Below are 16995 nucleotides of genomic sequence, written 5' to 3'. Positions count from 1 at the left end.
GCAAGGCTATTTGAAACAAACACAAGGATGAAGCGGTGCAACAAAACTCACATAAAAGACATATTGTAAACATTATAAGACTCTACACCGTCTTCCTTGTTGTTCAAACTCAATACTAGAAATTATCTAGACCTTAGAAAGACCAATTATGCAAACCAAATTTTAGCAAGCTCTATGTATTTCTTCATTAATAGGTGCAAAGTATATGATGCAAGAGCTTAAACATGAGCACAACAATTGCCAAGTATCACATTATCCAAGACATTTTAGCAATTACTACATGTATCATTTTCCAATTCCAACCATATAACAATTTAACGAAGAAGATTCAACCTTCGCCATGAATATTATGAGTAAAGCCTAAGGACATATTTGTCCATATGCAACAGCGGAGCATGTCTCTCTCCCACACAATGAATGCTAGGATCCATTTTATTCAAACAAAACAAAAACAAAAACAAACCGACGCTCCAAGCAAAGTACATAAGATGTGATGGAATAAAAATATAGTTTCACTAGAGGAACCTGATAATGTTGTCGATGAAGAAGGGGGTGCCTTGGGCATCCCCAAGCTTAGACGCTTGAGTATTCTTGAAATATGCAGGGGTGAACCACCGGGGCATCCCCAAGCTTAGAGCTTTCACTCTCCTTGATCATATCGTATCATCTCCCTCTCTTGATCCTTGAAAACTTCCTCCACACCAAACTCAAAACAACTCATTAGAGGGTTAGTGCACAATCAAAATTTACATGTTCAGAGGTGACACAATCATTCTTAACACTTCTGGACATTGCACAAAGTTACTGAAAGTTAATGGAATCGAAAAATCCATCAAGCATAGCAAAACGGGCAATGCGAAATAAAAGGCAGAATCTGTCAAAACAGAACAGTTCGTAAAGAAGAATTTCTAAGAGGCACCAGACTTGCTCAAATGAAAATGCTCAAATTGAATGAAATTTGCGTACATATCTGAGGATCACTCACGTAAATTGGCATAATTTTCTGAGTTACCTACAGAGAATTAGACCCAGATTCGTGACAGCAAAGAAATCTGTTTCTGCGCAGTAATCCAAATCTAGTATGAACCTTACTATCAACGACTTTACTTGGCACAACAATGCACAAAACTAAGATAAGGAGAGGTTTCTACAGTAGTAACAACTTCCAAGACTCAAATATAAAATAAAGGTACTGTAGTAAAAACATGGGTTGTCTCCCATAAGCGCTTTTCTTTAACGCCTTTCAGCTAGGCGCAGAAAGTGTATATCAAGTGTTATCAAGAGACGAAGCATCAACATCATAATTTGTTGTAATGATAGAATCAAAAGGTAACTTCATTCTCTTTCTAGGGAAGTGTTCCATACCTTTCTTGAGAGGAAATTGATATTTAATATTACCTTCCTTCATATCAATGATAGCACCAATAGTTCGAAGAAAAGGTCTTCCCAATATAATGGGACAAGATGCATTGCATTCAATATCCAAGACAATAAAATCAACGGGGACAAGGTTATTGTTAACGGTAATGCGAACATTATCAACTCTCCCCAAAGGTTTCTTTGTAGAGTTATCAGCAAGATTAACATCCAAATAACAATTTTTCAATGGTGGCAAGTCAAGCATATTATAGATTTTCTTAGGCATAACGGAAATACTTGCACCAAGATCACATAAAGCATTACAATCAAAGTCATTGACCTTCATCTTAATGATGGGCTCCCAACCATCCTCTAGCTTCCTAGGAATAGATGTTTCGCGTTCTAGTTTCTCTTCTCTAGCTTTTATGAGAGCATTTGTAATATGTTTCGTGAAAGCCAAATTTATAGCACTAGCATTAGGACTCTTAGAAAGTTTTTGTAAGAACTTTATAACTTCAGAGATATGACAATCATCAAAATCCAAACCATTATAATCTAAAGCAATGGGATCATTATCCCCAATGTTGGAAAAAATTTCAGCAGTTTTATCACAAGCAGTTTCAGCAGTTTTAGCAGTTTCAGGCAGTTTTTCATGCTTTGCATTAGAAGTGGAAACATTGCTAACACCAATTCTTTTACCATTAATAGTAGGAGGTGCAGCAATATGTGAAGCATTAGCATTACTAGTGGTGGTAATAGTCCAAACTTTAGCTATATTATCTTCTTTTTCATTTTCTTCTCTTTCCCACCTAGCACGCAATTCGGCCATCAATCTTATATTCTCATTAATTCTAACTTGGATGGCATTTGCTGTAGTAACAATTTTATTATTATGATTTTCATTAGGCATAACTTTCGATTTTAAAAGATCAACATCAGCAGCAAGACTATCGACTTTAGAAGCAAGTATATCAATTTTCCCAAGCTTTTCTTCAACAGAATTGTTAAAAGCAGTTTGTGTACTAATAAATTCTTTAAGCATAGCTTCAAGTCCAGGGGGTGTATTCCTATTATTGTTGTAAGAATTCCCATAAGAATTACCATAGCCGTTGCCATTATTATAAGGATATGGCCTATAGTTGTTACTAGAATTGTTCCGATAAGCATTGTTGTTGAAATTATTATTTTTAATGTAGTTTACATCAACATGTTCTTCTTGAGCAACCAATGAAGCTAACGGAATATTATTAGGATCAATATTTGTCCTATCATTCACAAGCATAGACATAATAGCATCAATCTTATCACTCAAGGAAGAGGTTTCTTCGACAGAATTTACCTTCTTACCTTGTGGAGCTCTTTTCGTGTGCCATTCAGAGTAATTAATCATCATATTATCAAGAAGCTTTGTTTGCCTCGCCAAGAGTGATGGACATAAAGGTACCTCCAGCAGCTGAATCCAATAGGTTCCGCGAAGAAAAATTCAGTCCTGCATAAAAGGTTTGGATGATCATCCAAGTAGTCAGTCCATGGGTTGGGCAATTTTTAACCAAAGATTTCATTCTTTCCCATGCTTGTGCAACATGCTCAGTATCCAATTGTTTAAAATTCATTATGCTACTTCTCAAAGATATAATTTTAGCAGGGGGATAATATCTACCAATAAAAGCATTCTTGCATTTAGTCCATGAATCAATACTATTCTTAGGAAGAGATAGCAACCAATCTTTAGCTCTTCCTCTTAGTGAGAAAGGGAACAATTTAATTTTATTATGTCACCATATACATCTTTATACTTTTGCATTTCACATAATTCAACAAAATCATTGAGATGGGCAACAGCATCATCAGAACTAACACCAGAAAATTGCTCTCGCATAACAAGATTCAGTAAAGCAGGTTTAATTTCAAAGAATTCTGCTGTAGTAGCAGGTGGAGCAATAGGTGTGCATAAAAAATCATTATTATTTGTGGTTGTGAAGTCACACAACTTAGTATTTTCAGGAGTACCCATTTTAGCAATAGTAAATAAAGCAAACTAGATAAAGTAAATGCAAGTAACTAATTTTTTTGTGTTTTTGATATAGAGTGCAAACAAGATAGCAAGTAAAGTAAAACTAGCAACTAATTTTTTTGTGTTTTGATTTAGTGCAGCAAACAAAGTAGTAAATAAAATAAAGCAAGACAAAAACAAAGTAAAGAGATTGCGATGTGGAGACTCCCCTTGCAGCGTGTCTTGATCTCCCCGGCAACGGCGCCAGAAAAAGAGCTGCTGGCGTGCAGTTGACGTGGGAGTTAGAAATCGTTGTGGTGTAACTTTTCTTCAGTTCCCCGGCAACGGCGCCAGAAAAAGAGCTTGATACGCGTACAGCACGCGTCCGTTGGGAACCCCAAGAGGAAGGTGTGATGCGTACAGCGGCAAGTTTTCCCTCAGTAAGAAACCAAGGTTTATCGAACCAGTAGGAGCCAAGAAGCACGTTGAAGGTTGATGGCGGCGAGATGTAGTGCGGCGCAACACCAGGGATTTCGGCGCCAACGTGGAACCTGCACAACACAACCAAAGTACTTTGCCCCAACAAAACGGCGAGGTTGTCAATCTCACCGGCTTGCTGTAACAAAGGATTAGATGTATAGTGTGGATGATGATTGTTTGCAGAAAACAGTAGAACGAGTATTGCAGCAGATTTGTATTCAATGTAAAAGAATGGACCGGGGTCCACAGTTCACTAGAGGTGTCTCTCCCATAAGATAAATAGCATGTTGGGTGAACAAATTACAGTTGGGCAATTGACAAATAGAGAGGGCATGACAATGTACATACATGATATGATGAGTATAGTGAGATTTAATTGGGCATTACGACAAAGTACATAGACCGCTATCCAGCATGCATCTATGCCTAAAAAGTCCACCTTCAGGTTATCATCCGAACCCCTTCCAGTATTAAGTTGCAAACAACAGACAATTGCATTAAGTATGGTGCGTAATGTAATCAATAACTACATCCTCAGACATAGCATCAATGTTTTATCCCTAGTGGCAACAGCACATCCACAACCTTAGAACTTTCATCCTTTGTCCCAGATTTAATGGAGGCATGAACCCACTATCGAGCATAAATACTCCCTCTTGGAGTTAAGAGTAAAAACTTGGCCAGAGCCTCTACTAATAACGGAGAGCATGCACGATCATAAACAACACATAGGTAATAGATTGATAATCAACATAACATAGTATTCTCTATCCATCGGATCCCAACAAACACAACATATAGCATTACAGATAGATGATCTTGATCATGTTAGGCAGCTCACAAGACCCGACAATGAAGCATAATGAGGAGAAGACAACCATCTAGCTACTGCTATGGACCCATAGTCCAGGGGTGAACTACTCACACATCACTCCGGAGGCGACCATGGCGGTGAAGAGTCCTCCGGGAGATGATTCCCCTCTCCGGCAGGGTGCCGGAGGCGATCTCCTGAATCCCCCGAGATGGGATTGGCGGCGGCGGCGTCTCTGGAAGGTTTTCCGTATCGTGACTCTCGGTACTGGGGTATTCGCGACGAAGGCTATATGTAGGCGGAAGGGCAGGTCAGGGGGCCACACGGGGGCCCCACACGCTAGGGCCACGCGGGCCCCCCCGGGCCGCGCCGCCCTAGTGTGGCGGCGCCCCGTGGCCCCACTTCGTCTTCCCTTCGGTCTTCTGGAAGCTTCGTGGCAAAATAGGCCCGTGGGCGTTGATTTCGTCCAATTCCGAGAATATTTCCTTACTAGGATTTCTGAAACCAAAAACAGCAATGACAACAAAGAATCGGCTCTTCGGCATCTCGTTAATAGGTTAGTGCCGGAAAATGCATAAATATGATATAAAATATGCATAAAACATGTAGATATCATCAATAATGTGGCATGGAACATAAGAAATTATCGATACGTCGGAGACGTATCATTGTGTTGTGCAGGTTCCACGTTGGCGCCGGAATCCCTGGTGTTGCGCCGCACTACACTCCGCCGCCATCAACCTTCAACGTGCTTCTTGGCTCCTACTGGTTCGATAAACCTTGGTTTCTTACTGAGGGAAAACTTGCTGTTGTACGCATCACACCTTCCTCTTGGGGTTCCCAACGGACGTGTGCTGTACGCGTATCAGCCACCCTGTGGTGAGGGCCCCTCCTGGCCCCACTCATTCATCCCTTCCACTCATTCCACTCTCTCTCTCGAAAAAACTCGTACCAGTTTTCTCTGAATCGCGTTTTTGCCCAAGAGCTCAGGATTTTTTGATCTCTTTGCTCAACCTAGATTTCTGTCTGAAATTTGGCACATTTGCTCTCCGGTATGTGACTCCTCCGATTATCCAAATAGAATTTTGTTTGGTTGAGTATATCTTGAGTATTTTGCTGCTGTAGGTGACATGTTCAGTGAGCTTGCATGCTTGTTCTAAGTTGTAAAAATTAGTTTTGATGCATGTTTAGTACTCTATCAAGTTCCTATAGTAGTTGCCCTCATTTATACGTCTCAAAACCAACTTTTATAATGATTGTTGAAAAATTTCAGAAAATTGAGTGGAATAGACACCAACTCAACCAACATGAATTGGAGGTGCATGAAGTTATGAGAGTCCACCGCGAAGAGGGAGTATACCCCTCCTACTACCCATGCACTGATTTCATGAAGAGTGCATGAATTTTTCAGGATGTTCAAAATCTAATTTCTAGTGCAGGGTTAGAAGATTTTGTTGTTGGTGAACCTTACCAATATGCAAAACTAACCATATCAGTGGTGCAAGATTTTGAATTCCATTGGTCCCAACCTAACCCCATGGTTCGATATAAAATCTACAATAAAACTATCAACTTGCCCTTTGATGATTTTTGTGCAGCTATTAAAGTGCCACAATGGGGATTATGTGAGAAGGTTAGGGGACTGCCGCAGGAACTCTTGAGTCTATACAAGATGATCTGTCAAGGGAGAAACTTCTCAGATGAGAGTGGTAAAATTCGTAGTATTCAACTCCCAGCTATTCGCTATATTGCTTACTTTATCACCAAGTGTGTACTTGCTAGAAAGAATGCAAATAAGCTATCCATCCATGATTTGGTTTTCCTAGCTGCTGCATTGCAACGTGATAGGACTTATAATTTGGGTGCTTTGATAGCTTTTGGGCTTGCTACTAACCGTGATAAAGGAGGAATTTGTGGAGGTCTCATCGCCTCTCGTTTGCTAGCTATGCATGGTGTAGAACCTCACCCTCTTAATGTTTAGCTCTCTATAGATAAACTTGATATTGTTTCCATGATAAAACATGACTTTGTTTCTAATTGGTCTAATTTGAATAACCTGTCCTATGAGATAACCTTTTTTCAAGAAAAAGTGGAGAATAACTAAATCTGAAAGGCTAGTTGGATTGCCTGCACCTGCTTTGTTTAACCTTGATTCCAGGGAAAGTTGGTCGGTCACAGAAGATGAACTTGATGCATACATAGAAAAGAGCGGCCATCACGCAGGGGACGGCATGGAGGAAGCCGAAGAACCCCTCGACTTGTCGTCCGACGCAGCAAGTTCTTCATATCAGCATTTTGGGCATGGGGAGCCTTGGTTGATCTCCACTTAGGCCAAAAGCCTAAGCTTGGGGTGAGGTATGCCAGCATCACTCATTCATTGCATATTACAATTGCCGGATACTTGTACATACTTGTTTCGCCTCTTATGGTTGTTTCTAATATGAGGAAGATGATATTTGGGGAAGTGCTGTCTAAAAATAGATTCTGGACTGATACTAAAAAAATTCCTAAAAACAGCCAGAACGTTATTTTGAGAATCCAATTTTTGTGCATGTTCCCCAGGTTATTATCTAACTTTCATTAGTTGAGCACTTTTCGAGTTGAACAGCGGAAGATTTTCGTAAAAATGTATTACTGTACTGCTGTCAAGTTTGACGGATTTCTGCTACTTTGTGTTTATGTGACTCTTTTAGTTTTCATTCTCTTGTTTTTGCTTTGTTCCTTTCCTAAAACATAAAAAGACCAAAAATATTTCTGTTGTTTCTCTTTACCATTTGTTTATTTGGTTTCTTGTTCCTATTTTGCTTTATTTACTATTGCTAGTTCGCTATGAGAAAATCCAAAAAGATTTTGCTTTGTTTGCCTGTTTCCTTTTGTTCTTGTTTCCAATTCGAAAACACCAAAAATATTTGTTGTTCTTCTTTGGTTTTGTAAAGTTTATTATGGAGTTCAGCGGTCTCCGGTGGTTGGAGCTTGGTTTTCATTTCATATTATTCAAGCCACACAAGTGAAAGGCAATAATGACGATCTACGATAACTCGACTGTGGTGAGAGGCTGGTATGAACTCTATTTGTTTTCATTTTTGTACATATACTCATCCATGTGAGCATGCTTAGTTGGTTCATGTGAGGTATATGTCATTTAATAAAAGTCTAGTAGTTCATGATCTCTCATGTTTAGCTCCAATTATTAATAATGAGTAGCATGTCATAAATATTTGCTTGCATTATTTTATTCATAGATAGGTATGACATTGTGGTATCCTCCTCTGAATAATTCATTTGAATTGACTTGGCACATGCTCACGCATGCATATGACTGAAAAACAAAAGTCAATTAAGCATCGATGATTTACTTTGCTTCAGAGTTCTTGTATCACTTTTATACCTCCGTTAAATTTCATTTTGTCGCAAGCATGATTATGACGGTTATTGCTCTCTTGATTGTCGCTTCCCAGTCTATTGCTAGCCTTCACTTGTACTGAGCGGGAATGCTGCTCGTGCTTCCAAATCCCTGAAAACCAAGTTATTCCAAAGTGTCCACCATAAATACATATGCATGACATTTCAAACCATTCCAAGTAAATTCTCATGTGCTACCTTTAAAATCTTCAAAGTACTTCTCAATTTATGTCAATGTTTTATAGCTCATGAGGAAGTATGTGGTGTTTTATCTTTCAACCTTGTCATTTACTCCTGACAGACTTTCACCAATGGACTAGTGGCACATCCGCTTATCCAATAATTTTGCAAAAAGAGCCGGCAACGGGGTGCCCAGCCCCAATTAATTAACTTTCATTAATAATTCTCTTCACATGTTTTGCCCTGATTTATCAGTAAGCAACTTAATTTGCAAATAGACACTCCTCCATGGTATGTGAATGTTGGAAGGCACCCGAGGATTCGGTTAGCCATGGCTTGTGTAAGCAAAGGTTGGGGGGAGTGTCATCCATAATGAAACTAACATACATGTGTAAACAAAAGAGAAGAGGGATGATTTACCTTGTTGGTAGAGATAACGTCCTTCATGGGAGCCGCTCTTGAAAGTCTGGTTGACGAGGTAGTTAGAGTGCCCACTACCATTCGTTGACAACAACAAGCACCTCTCAAAACAATTTTACTTCTGTTTTAAAAATGAAAAGCTCTAGCACATGTTAATCCCTGCTTCCCTCTGCGAAGGGTCAATCTGTTACTTTTATGTTGAGTCATCATCCTTTCTTTGAGCACCTTCTTGAGAGCATAATTGTCGTTCTTAGTGTAATATGCTTGTCCCAAAATATAGTTAACTGTGGTATAGATTTGATGCTTTTATCTTTGATAATCTTTACTTCTAGTCTTTCCAATAATTTTAGAGGTGCCTAGGCATTTATGTTTTGCTGTACAAATACGGGCAAGCGAGATACCATTTTATCATATCTTTTCATGAGCATTGCAATCCTGCTGATAGATATGTTCCATGATGCTTATTATTAGTTTGTTGGTATCTTTTTCATGATTGACATAACTATTAGATGACGTTATTTGCATTTATCTTATTATGAATTGCCTAAGTACTCGTCCATATCATGAGAATATTTTACATCATATGAACAAATGTGTTCGTGAAAGTTCTTTTATCGCACTCAGTTGTTAACTAAATTGCTTGAGGACAAGCAATAAGCTAAGCTTGGGGGGAGTTGATACGTCCAAAACGTATCTACTTTCCCGAACACTTTTGCTATTGTTTTGCCTCTAATTTGTACATTTTGGATACAACTAACACGGACTAACGCTGTTTCAGCAGAATTGCCCTGGTGTCTTATTTTTGTGCAGAAAATCAACTTTCAGGAAAATCCCCGGAAATAATTGCAATAGGGGCCTATTTTCACAGAAGATTGATGGAGCCAGAAGACGAGATGGGGGGCCACGAGGCGCCCACACCACCAGGCGGCGCGGTGGGCCCCTGGGCCGCGCTGCCCTATGGTGGCGACGCCTCGGCCAGCCCCCGATGCTCCCCTCTGGACTACTTAAAGCCTCTGACCTAAAAACGCACGGGGATTCGACGAAATTGCCAGAAGACATCCAGAACTCCGCCGCCATCGCGAAACTCCGTCTCGGGACCAGAAACTCCGTTCTGCCACCCTGCCGGGACGGGGAATTGGAGGAGATCATCGCCATCATCACCACCGACGCCTCTCCATCAACCATCCATGCTTCCCCCATCCATGTGTGAGTAATTCCCCCGCTGTAGGCTGAAGGGGATGGTAGGGATTGGATGAGATTGTTCATGTAATAGCATAAGATTGCTAGGGCATAGTGCCTAGTATCCGTAGTTGGTACTTTTATGATATTGTTGCAACTTGTTATGCTTAATGCTTGTCACTAGGGCCCGAGTGCCATGATTTCAGATCTGAACATGTTATTGATTCATGATGATATTCATTGTTTTATGATCTTACCTACAAGTTGTATACACATATTGCTGTCCGGAACCCGAGGCCCCAAAGTGATAGAAATTGGGACAATCGGAGGGGAAGGCGGTGATATGAGGATCACATGTGTTCACGGAGTGTTAATGCTTTGCTCCGGTGCTCTATTAAAAGGAGTACCTTAATTACCAGTAGATTCCCTAGAGGCCATTTGCCACCATTTGGTAGGACAAAAGATGTTGTACAAGTTTCTCATTGCGAACACGTACGACTATATACGGAACACATGCCTATGGTTGTTTAGTACTTGGATACTGTTTTATTACTATCTGCAAATGCCCAGCCTTGATTATTACATGAGTTCTCTTATCCATGCAGCGCCCGTTCATCCATCCATGTGCCTACAGTATTTTAATCCTGCTGTTTACTATAATCACTACTGCTGTCTTTATTACACTGCTGCTTATATTTCACTACTGCTACTGCTATAAAACTGTTGCTACTGATAAACTCTTGCGAGCAAGTCTGTTTCCAGGTGCAGCTGAATTGACAACTCCGCTGTTAAGGCTTACAAATATTTTTTGGCTCCTCTTGTGTTGAATCAATAAATCGGGTTTTACTTCCCTCGAAGACTGTTGCAATCCCCTATACTTGTGGGTCATCAATAGGTTGCTACAAAACTACTATAATCAACCAAGACGTTTTAAGTAGCTGTGAATAAGAATAATAATTAAAAAAAGATAAAGTAAATTTCAAAATTAACTAAAATTAAAAGCAAGATAAAAACATGATTAGTACTTTATATGTTTTTTGCTACATGTGTGAAGTGAGGAGAGGCCGAATAAAGGTGCTCCCAGAAGCATTGTTCCACACCATCATAAGCACTACCCTTTTCCCCATCGCATGTCGCGCAAGTCTAGTAATTAAGAGTCCTTCCATGGCTATAATCATAGGCTCTTGTACCTCGTACCCCTCGTTGATACATGGTAAGAAGGGGTGGAAGATTGCTATCATCTGTACGCGCACGCACCTCCAACCACGCTCAATGATGATTACCTTCAATGTCCCCGATGATACATGTTGCACAACATATAACATCATTGAAGATAACCACCTCTTTCACATGTTACAACTAAACAACATAAATATTTATTCCATTTCATATTGATATTAGGGTTGATCCATATTCCCAACTAAACTACTCAAGAGAAGGGGCACAAGACATCATATGAACGAACATGGATGGATAAATATGATACACGTATGAGATCAACAATAGAGTTTGGATTACAATGCGATGGATGCATGGTGGTATCGGTGATGAACGCGGAGATGGTGATGGCGTTAATGTCGAAGCCTCCTTATCCTAAGCCTTTTTCTTCTATTTCTTCAATGGTGATGTGGTGGTGATGAAGACTGATGTTGTGCAAAGCACACCGTTGGGAAACCCCAAGAGGAAGGTATGATGAGCAGAGTAGCAAGTTTTCCCTCAGTAAGAAACCAATGTTTAATCGACCAGTAGGAGAAATAAATCACTTCTGAAGGTGTTGATAGCTGACTTTTGGCAGGACGCACTACCGATGTCAGCAACAACGTGGAACGTGCACACAACACAACCAAAATACTTTGCTCCAACTTGTAGTAAGGTTGTCAATCTCACTGGTTTTGCTGAAAACAAAGGATTAAACATATAGTGTGGAAAGAGATGTTTGTTTGCAGTGAAGTAAAGAGAACAGTAAAAGAGTTGTTGTCGTGGGAGTTGGCATTAAAAGAACATGTATTTGCAGTGTAAAAGAAAGGACCGGGGTCCACAGTCACTAGAGGTGTCTCTCCATAAAGATAAATAACATGCTGGATAAACAAACTACAGCTGGGCAACTGACATAATAAAGACCATACATGACAAGATGATTACTATGAGATTCATTTGGGTATTACAACATGATACATTGACCGTAATCCAACTGCGTCTATGACTAATAATCCATCTTTCGGTTAGCGTCCGCACCACTTTCGGTATTAAGTTGCAAGCAACATATTATTGCATTAAGCAAAGTGTGTAAAGTAAAACAATAGAATTATCCTTGGACAAAGCATTGTTGTTTTCTTCCTAATAGCAACAACACATCTACAATCTTAGAAGTTTTTGTCACTCCCCCAGATTACTAGAGGCATGAACCCACTATCGAGCATAAATACTCCCTCTTGGAGTCACAAGCACATACTTGGCCAGAGCATCTACTAGCAACGGAGAGCATGCAAGATCACAAATAACATATGAGAAGTATATAATCAATTTGAACCATAGTTTTCAATATTCACCAGGTCCCAGCAAACACAACATGTAGCATTACATAAAGATGATCCTGATCATGATAGGCAGCTCACAAGATCTAAACATGAAGCATAAGAGAAGACGACCATCTAGCTACTGCTATGGACCCGTAGTACAGAGATGAACTACTCATGCATCACTTTGGAGGCGGGCATGGCGATGTAGAGGCCTCCGGTGACGATCTCCCTCTCCGACAGTGTGCCGGAAAGAGCTTCAGAACCTCCCGAGCTGGGGGAGACGATGGCGGACGTGACATAACTTTTCGTGGATGGAGGCTCGGGTATTTAGGTTTTTCCCGATCAGATGCATTTATAAGCGGAATTGCGAGGTCGGTGGCTGCCCGAGGGGCCCACACCACCCCTAGGCGCGGCCAGGGGTGGCCCGCGCCTAGGCATGGCGTGGCCGCCTCCTGGCACTTCTTCGTCTGCCCTCTGGACTCTATCTTCGTTACAGTAAAATAGGAACTTCGGATTTTGTTTCGTCCAATTCAGAGAATATTTCTAGTACAACTTTTTTGAAATATAAAACATCAGAAAACAGGAACTGGCACTGTGGCAACTTGTCAATAGGTTAGTTCCGGGAAATGCATATAAGTGTCACGAAGTATAAACAAAACATATAGAAATTGGTGTAAAACAAGCATGGAGTATCAAAAATTATAGATACGTTTGTAACGTATCAAAGACCTATGGAGGTGGCATGGCTCCGTCGTGTGGAGATGTGATTGAGATTAGATCTTGTGGTGGCTCTCCCCTCCTTTATATAGGCCTAGGAGGGCCTCCAATAGTCTTCCAACTGACCTTAAAACCTAAGGGAAGTCTAGGATTAAATGGGATGAAATTCATGGAGATTCGCGTCCGTTCTAGACGTTTCCACGGCCCAAAAACCGTGGTACATGTGTGCGGTACGATCATCACGATTGTGCTAGTGCCCGTTAAATGCCGCCCTATATTAGTGTTTTGGCCACCATTTTTTCATACGAACCCCGATTTGGGTGTTGTTTGGCTCGTTGGATTCGTATAGACGAGTTCTACAACACCATAGTCTTGACTCTTTATATATTGTGATGGAATAATTGAATCTTTTCAACCATTGAAACGACAAAGTGCTAGTGCCCGTAACTCCTCCATATTGCCTCCATTTGGCCCATTTCCACGTGCTTTGTCCATAGACATCTAGAGCACCTACACACATATCAAAGACAAGGAAACATGATAAAATCTTACTAAAACTACTAGTTATGTAAATGTATCATGAAAATGAATCAATATTTGTCATCATGCATTTAGAACATAGTCAAAGATAAATAGGACATAATGAGAAAAAAATGTTTATATAATAAAAAAATATGTCGCCTTTTGAACTCATCAGTGAGGGCGACATAAACTGGCTATCCGGCATGCCATGGACACGTTGTTGTCGCCGGAAGAGAAGATGCGAGAACTAAGAAAAAGATGTCTAGAAAAGGAGTGTAGTTTTTTTTTTGAATAAAAGAGTGTAGGTGAAGCAAAATGGGAGAGGACGATATGGCCAGGCCGAAACAGGACAGAGTTTTGTAGCCCATACAGATTTGTTAGAGTCGCTCTGTTAATCATGTAAGCTCGCTCGGCCCAGCAAACTTATTATTGGTCCGAAAAAAGAAAAGAACTTGTGTGCCCATGTTGTCTTCTCCATCGGCGGTGCCACCAAACCGAACTGAGCGAGCGAGCGGAGGTCGGACGGAGGTGTTCAGATCAGCCACATCGCTCCCTCCAATTTCTCCTCCGGATCTCGCTACTCCCGACCGAGATCTGCTCCGGCGGGCGATCACGATCAGAGCATGACCCCCGCGCAGGACCCCTTCTACATCGTCAAGGACGAGATCCAGGACTCCGTGAGTGACCTCCCCGCTGATCCACCCCGTTTCATATTTGTTATTCCAAACATTTCGGTAGCCACGACGAATACAGGCGTTTCCAGTTCGTGATCCGTGGTTTACGTGCGTCCAGTGGATGCTGGTTATCTGTCCCGGTGTTTGTGCGTCCGCATCCAGGTGCACGCGTTTGCAGCTCTGGATCCATTTATTTATTAGGCGAGGATGCCTTGCACATTCGCAAGGCAATTGCAGGGAATATAATGCGTCTTTAGTGAATAATCTCGACGGTACATGAATCTGAAATGGGCAACCAAACTCCTCGGGGTTGTTAATCTTATTGCCAGCGATGCTCTTGCCCTGCAGAGAACCTTTTTTTTAATGATATATGATTGCTTGCATCTACACATACATACATATAGATTGGTTTGTTCATTGAGTTCTGGAAGTTTTGATTGATAGTGATGATACTCCATTCTCTTCATGTAAAGTGCTTCTTAAGAATTCGTAGAACCAGTACTTTTCTTTTCTTAGATGGTGTCCATAACATCTTGTTTCTTCCCCAATTGCTGTACAGATTGACAAAGTACAAGATACTTTCAATCAATGGAAGCAAACACCTGAAAACACAGGAGAGTATGTGCATCTGACAAGAGAACTGCTAACCACCTGCGAAAGTGTCCAATGGCAGGTACATGAGTTTACCACCAAATCCTATAACACGGCTCTCTAATTTTCTTTCTAGGATAAGGTTCAGAATTGCTTGTTCCAATTGCCGTGTGCTCCTGCTTTTGTTGTACGTGTCACTTTTCATCTCTGAGCTGTTTTCTGCCTTTGATGTTTCACTCAAGGTGGATGAGTTAGAGAAGGCAATTTCAGTTGCCGAGAGAGATCCGGCTTACTATGGACTTAATGAAGTTGAAATTGGAAAAAGGAGGAACTGGACAAGCACTGCCCGCAACCAGGTATTTTACTACAGAATATCCGTCAATGCTGCTGCTAACATCAATGATTAAGCCACAACCAAAATTTCCGTAGCAAAAACGAGTATGCGTTATCATGTAATGAACTTCAAATTGGCTAGGTGGTTTCCATACGGCGGAATGTTGAAGCTGGGAAACACAAGACTGCATTTGGACGTTCGGTCAATCCCTCTGAATTGGGCAGATCCAAGCAGCACATTGCTCAGGATAATGATGACTTCATTGCTTCAGAATCTGATCAGCAGATGCTTCTGATGAAGTAATTTCTTTGCAAACCTATCTTTCGTCCTTAGATGTATGTTGCTCATGTATCAATTTAGAACAAAGAACCTAAGACTTTAATGGGTTGAACTTGTTCCCCACAGAATCATGATATCCTATTTTTTGTGAATATAGAAACATAATATTCTAAGCACGAGCTCTGCATTTAAACAATGCTACCTTCCAGAGGATTATTCTAGATATTTTGTGTGCTTCTATGAACATCGCTTAAACAACCACTGATAAATGAATGTATATCTGCAATAGGCAGCAGGATGATGAGTTGGATATGCTTAGTGCCAGTGTCCAGCGAATTGGAGGTGTAGGTCTCACCATACATGAAGAGCTTGTCGGACAGGTACTCATTAACCTGTGTGGAATCCTTTAGATTTCCTTTGTTTGTTTTGAACAGATAATTCTTACAGACTTTCTTTCTCTCTATATATACATATGAAGAGCTCAATTATCTATACTGTGCCACCAAATGTCATTTCTTTATCGCCTCAGTACTTATGCTCTTGTTTTACGTCCAACAGGAGAAACTTTTGGGTGAACTGAGCCTTGACATGGAAACTACTTCCAATCGGCTTGATTTCGTACAGGTATGCATTGTATCTCTTGCTATAGCCAAAGACTTTATCTCCTTGCCCCTACCCTACCCTCTAGTTAAAATGTGTGTTTTCACCACATATTATTGCAACGAACATGAGTAACATATTTCACCCAGTTTCATTGGGTGGATTCCAACGGCCTGAAACTTTCCCCATTTTTGATTCCTGCAGAAAAGAGTGGCTATGGTTCTGAAGAAGGCCAGCTTGAAAGGGCAGATCATGATGATAGCTTTCTTGGTGATTCTTTTCATCATCCTTTTCGTTTTGGTGTTTTTGACTTGAGAGAGGTGGAGTTCGGGTTTTGTGAGTGTTCGCCATCAAGTGTGTAGAGAGCATAGTGCATACGTACCAATTGATTCATGTAATTTTGGCGGGTATAGTTTATTCTTCGGGGATCTATCTGCCTCTGCCCTAGTAATATCAAAGCTATTTTTTCCTATAACATGGAATTCTGTTGTTTGTACAGTACGGATAAAGTATTGGTCGTCAGTAAAACACTCACTCAAATAGAACAAAGAAAAATACATTTTATGTTGTATACTGTGATCTTGTATGATCAGAGAAATACAATATATTGTGCCATCTCCTTTTGTCACATGTGTGCTCGGAGAATGCAATAGTTTGTGTAGTGAGGACTCCCTCCTTTGTTGTCATGTTGCTGAAAAATCAAAACTTATATCGTCTAATGGCCTAGCAATTCTGTTTAAAATGTGTGTTGGCCACTAGTTGGTGTGACCAAAGCTTTGTTCTCCAAGACCTTCATGGCTTGCACCACCGGCGTACAAGGTTTTGCTTAATGTGGGTGCTGCTGTTTTTGTGTTTTGTCTCTTCAAAGTACTTCAGTGCCTCCGCTGAAGTGAAGGTGCTGCACTGCGCTTTGCAGTGCATATTATTGTGACATC

General features: G+C 40.7%; 1 protein-coding gene across 1 annotated transcript; it reads left to right on the top strand.

Annotated features, from left to right (window-relative positions):
* Positions 1 to 14032: 14032 nt before the first annotated feature.
* LOC127294239 (syntaxin-61) lies at positions 14033 to 16675 on the top strand. The gene is made up of 7 exons (XM_051324012.1): positions 14033 to 14259; positions 14816 to 14929; positions 15090 to 15203; positions 15323 to 15480; positions 15750 to 15840; positions 16019 to 16084; positions 16265 to 16675. The coding sequence occupies exons 1-7, from the start codon at positions 14206 to 14208 to the stop codon at positions 16373 to 16375; spliced, it is 708 nt and encodes a 235-aa protein (XP_051179972.1). The 5' UTR covers positions 14033 to 14205; the 3' UTR covers positions 16376 to 16675.
* Positions 16676 to 16995: the final 320 nt, after the last annotated feature.

The sequence above is a fragment of the Lolium perenne genome, chromosome 4 (assembly GCF_019359855.2).
Source record: "Lolium perenne isolate Kyuss_39 chromosome 4, Kyuss_2.0, whole genome shotgun sequence".
In the NCBI taxonomy this organism is placed as follows: Eukaryota; Viridiplantae; Streptophyta; class Magnoliopsida; order Poales; family Poaceae; genus Lolium; species Lolium perenne.
Note: the sequence above shows the minus strand (reverse complement) of the source record. Positions and strands in the feature narration are given on the sequence as shown.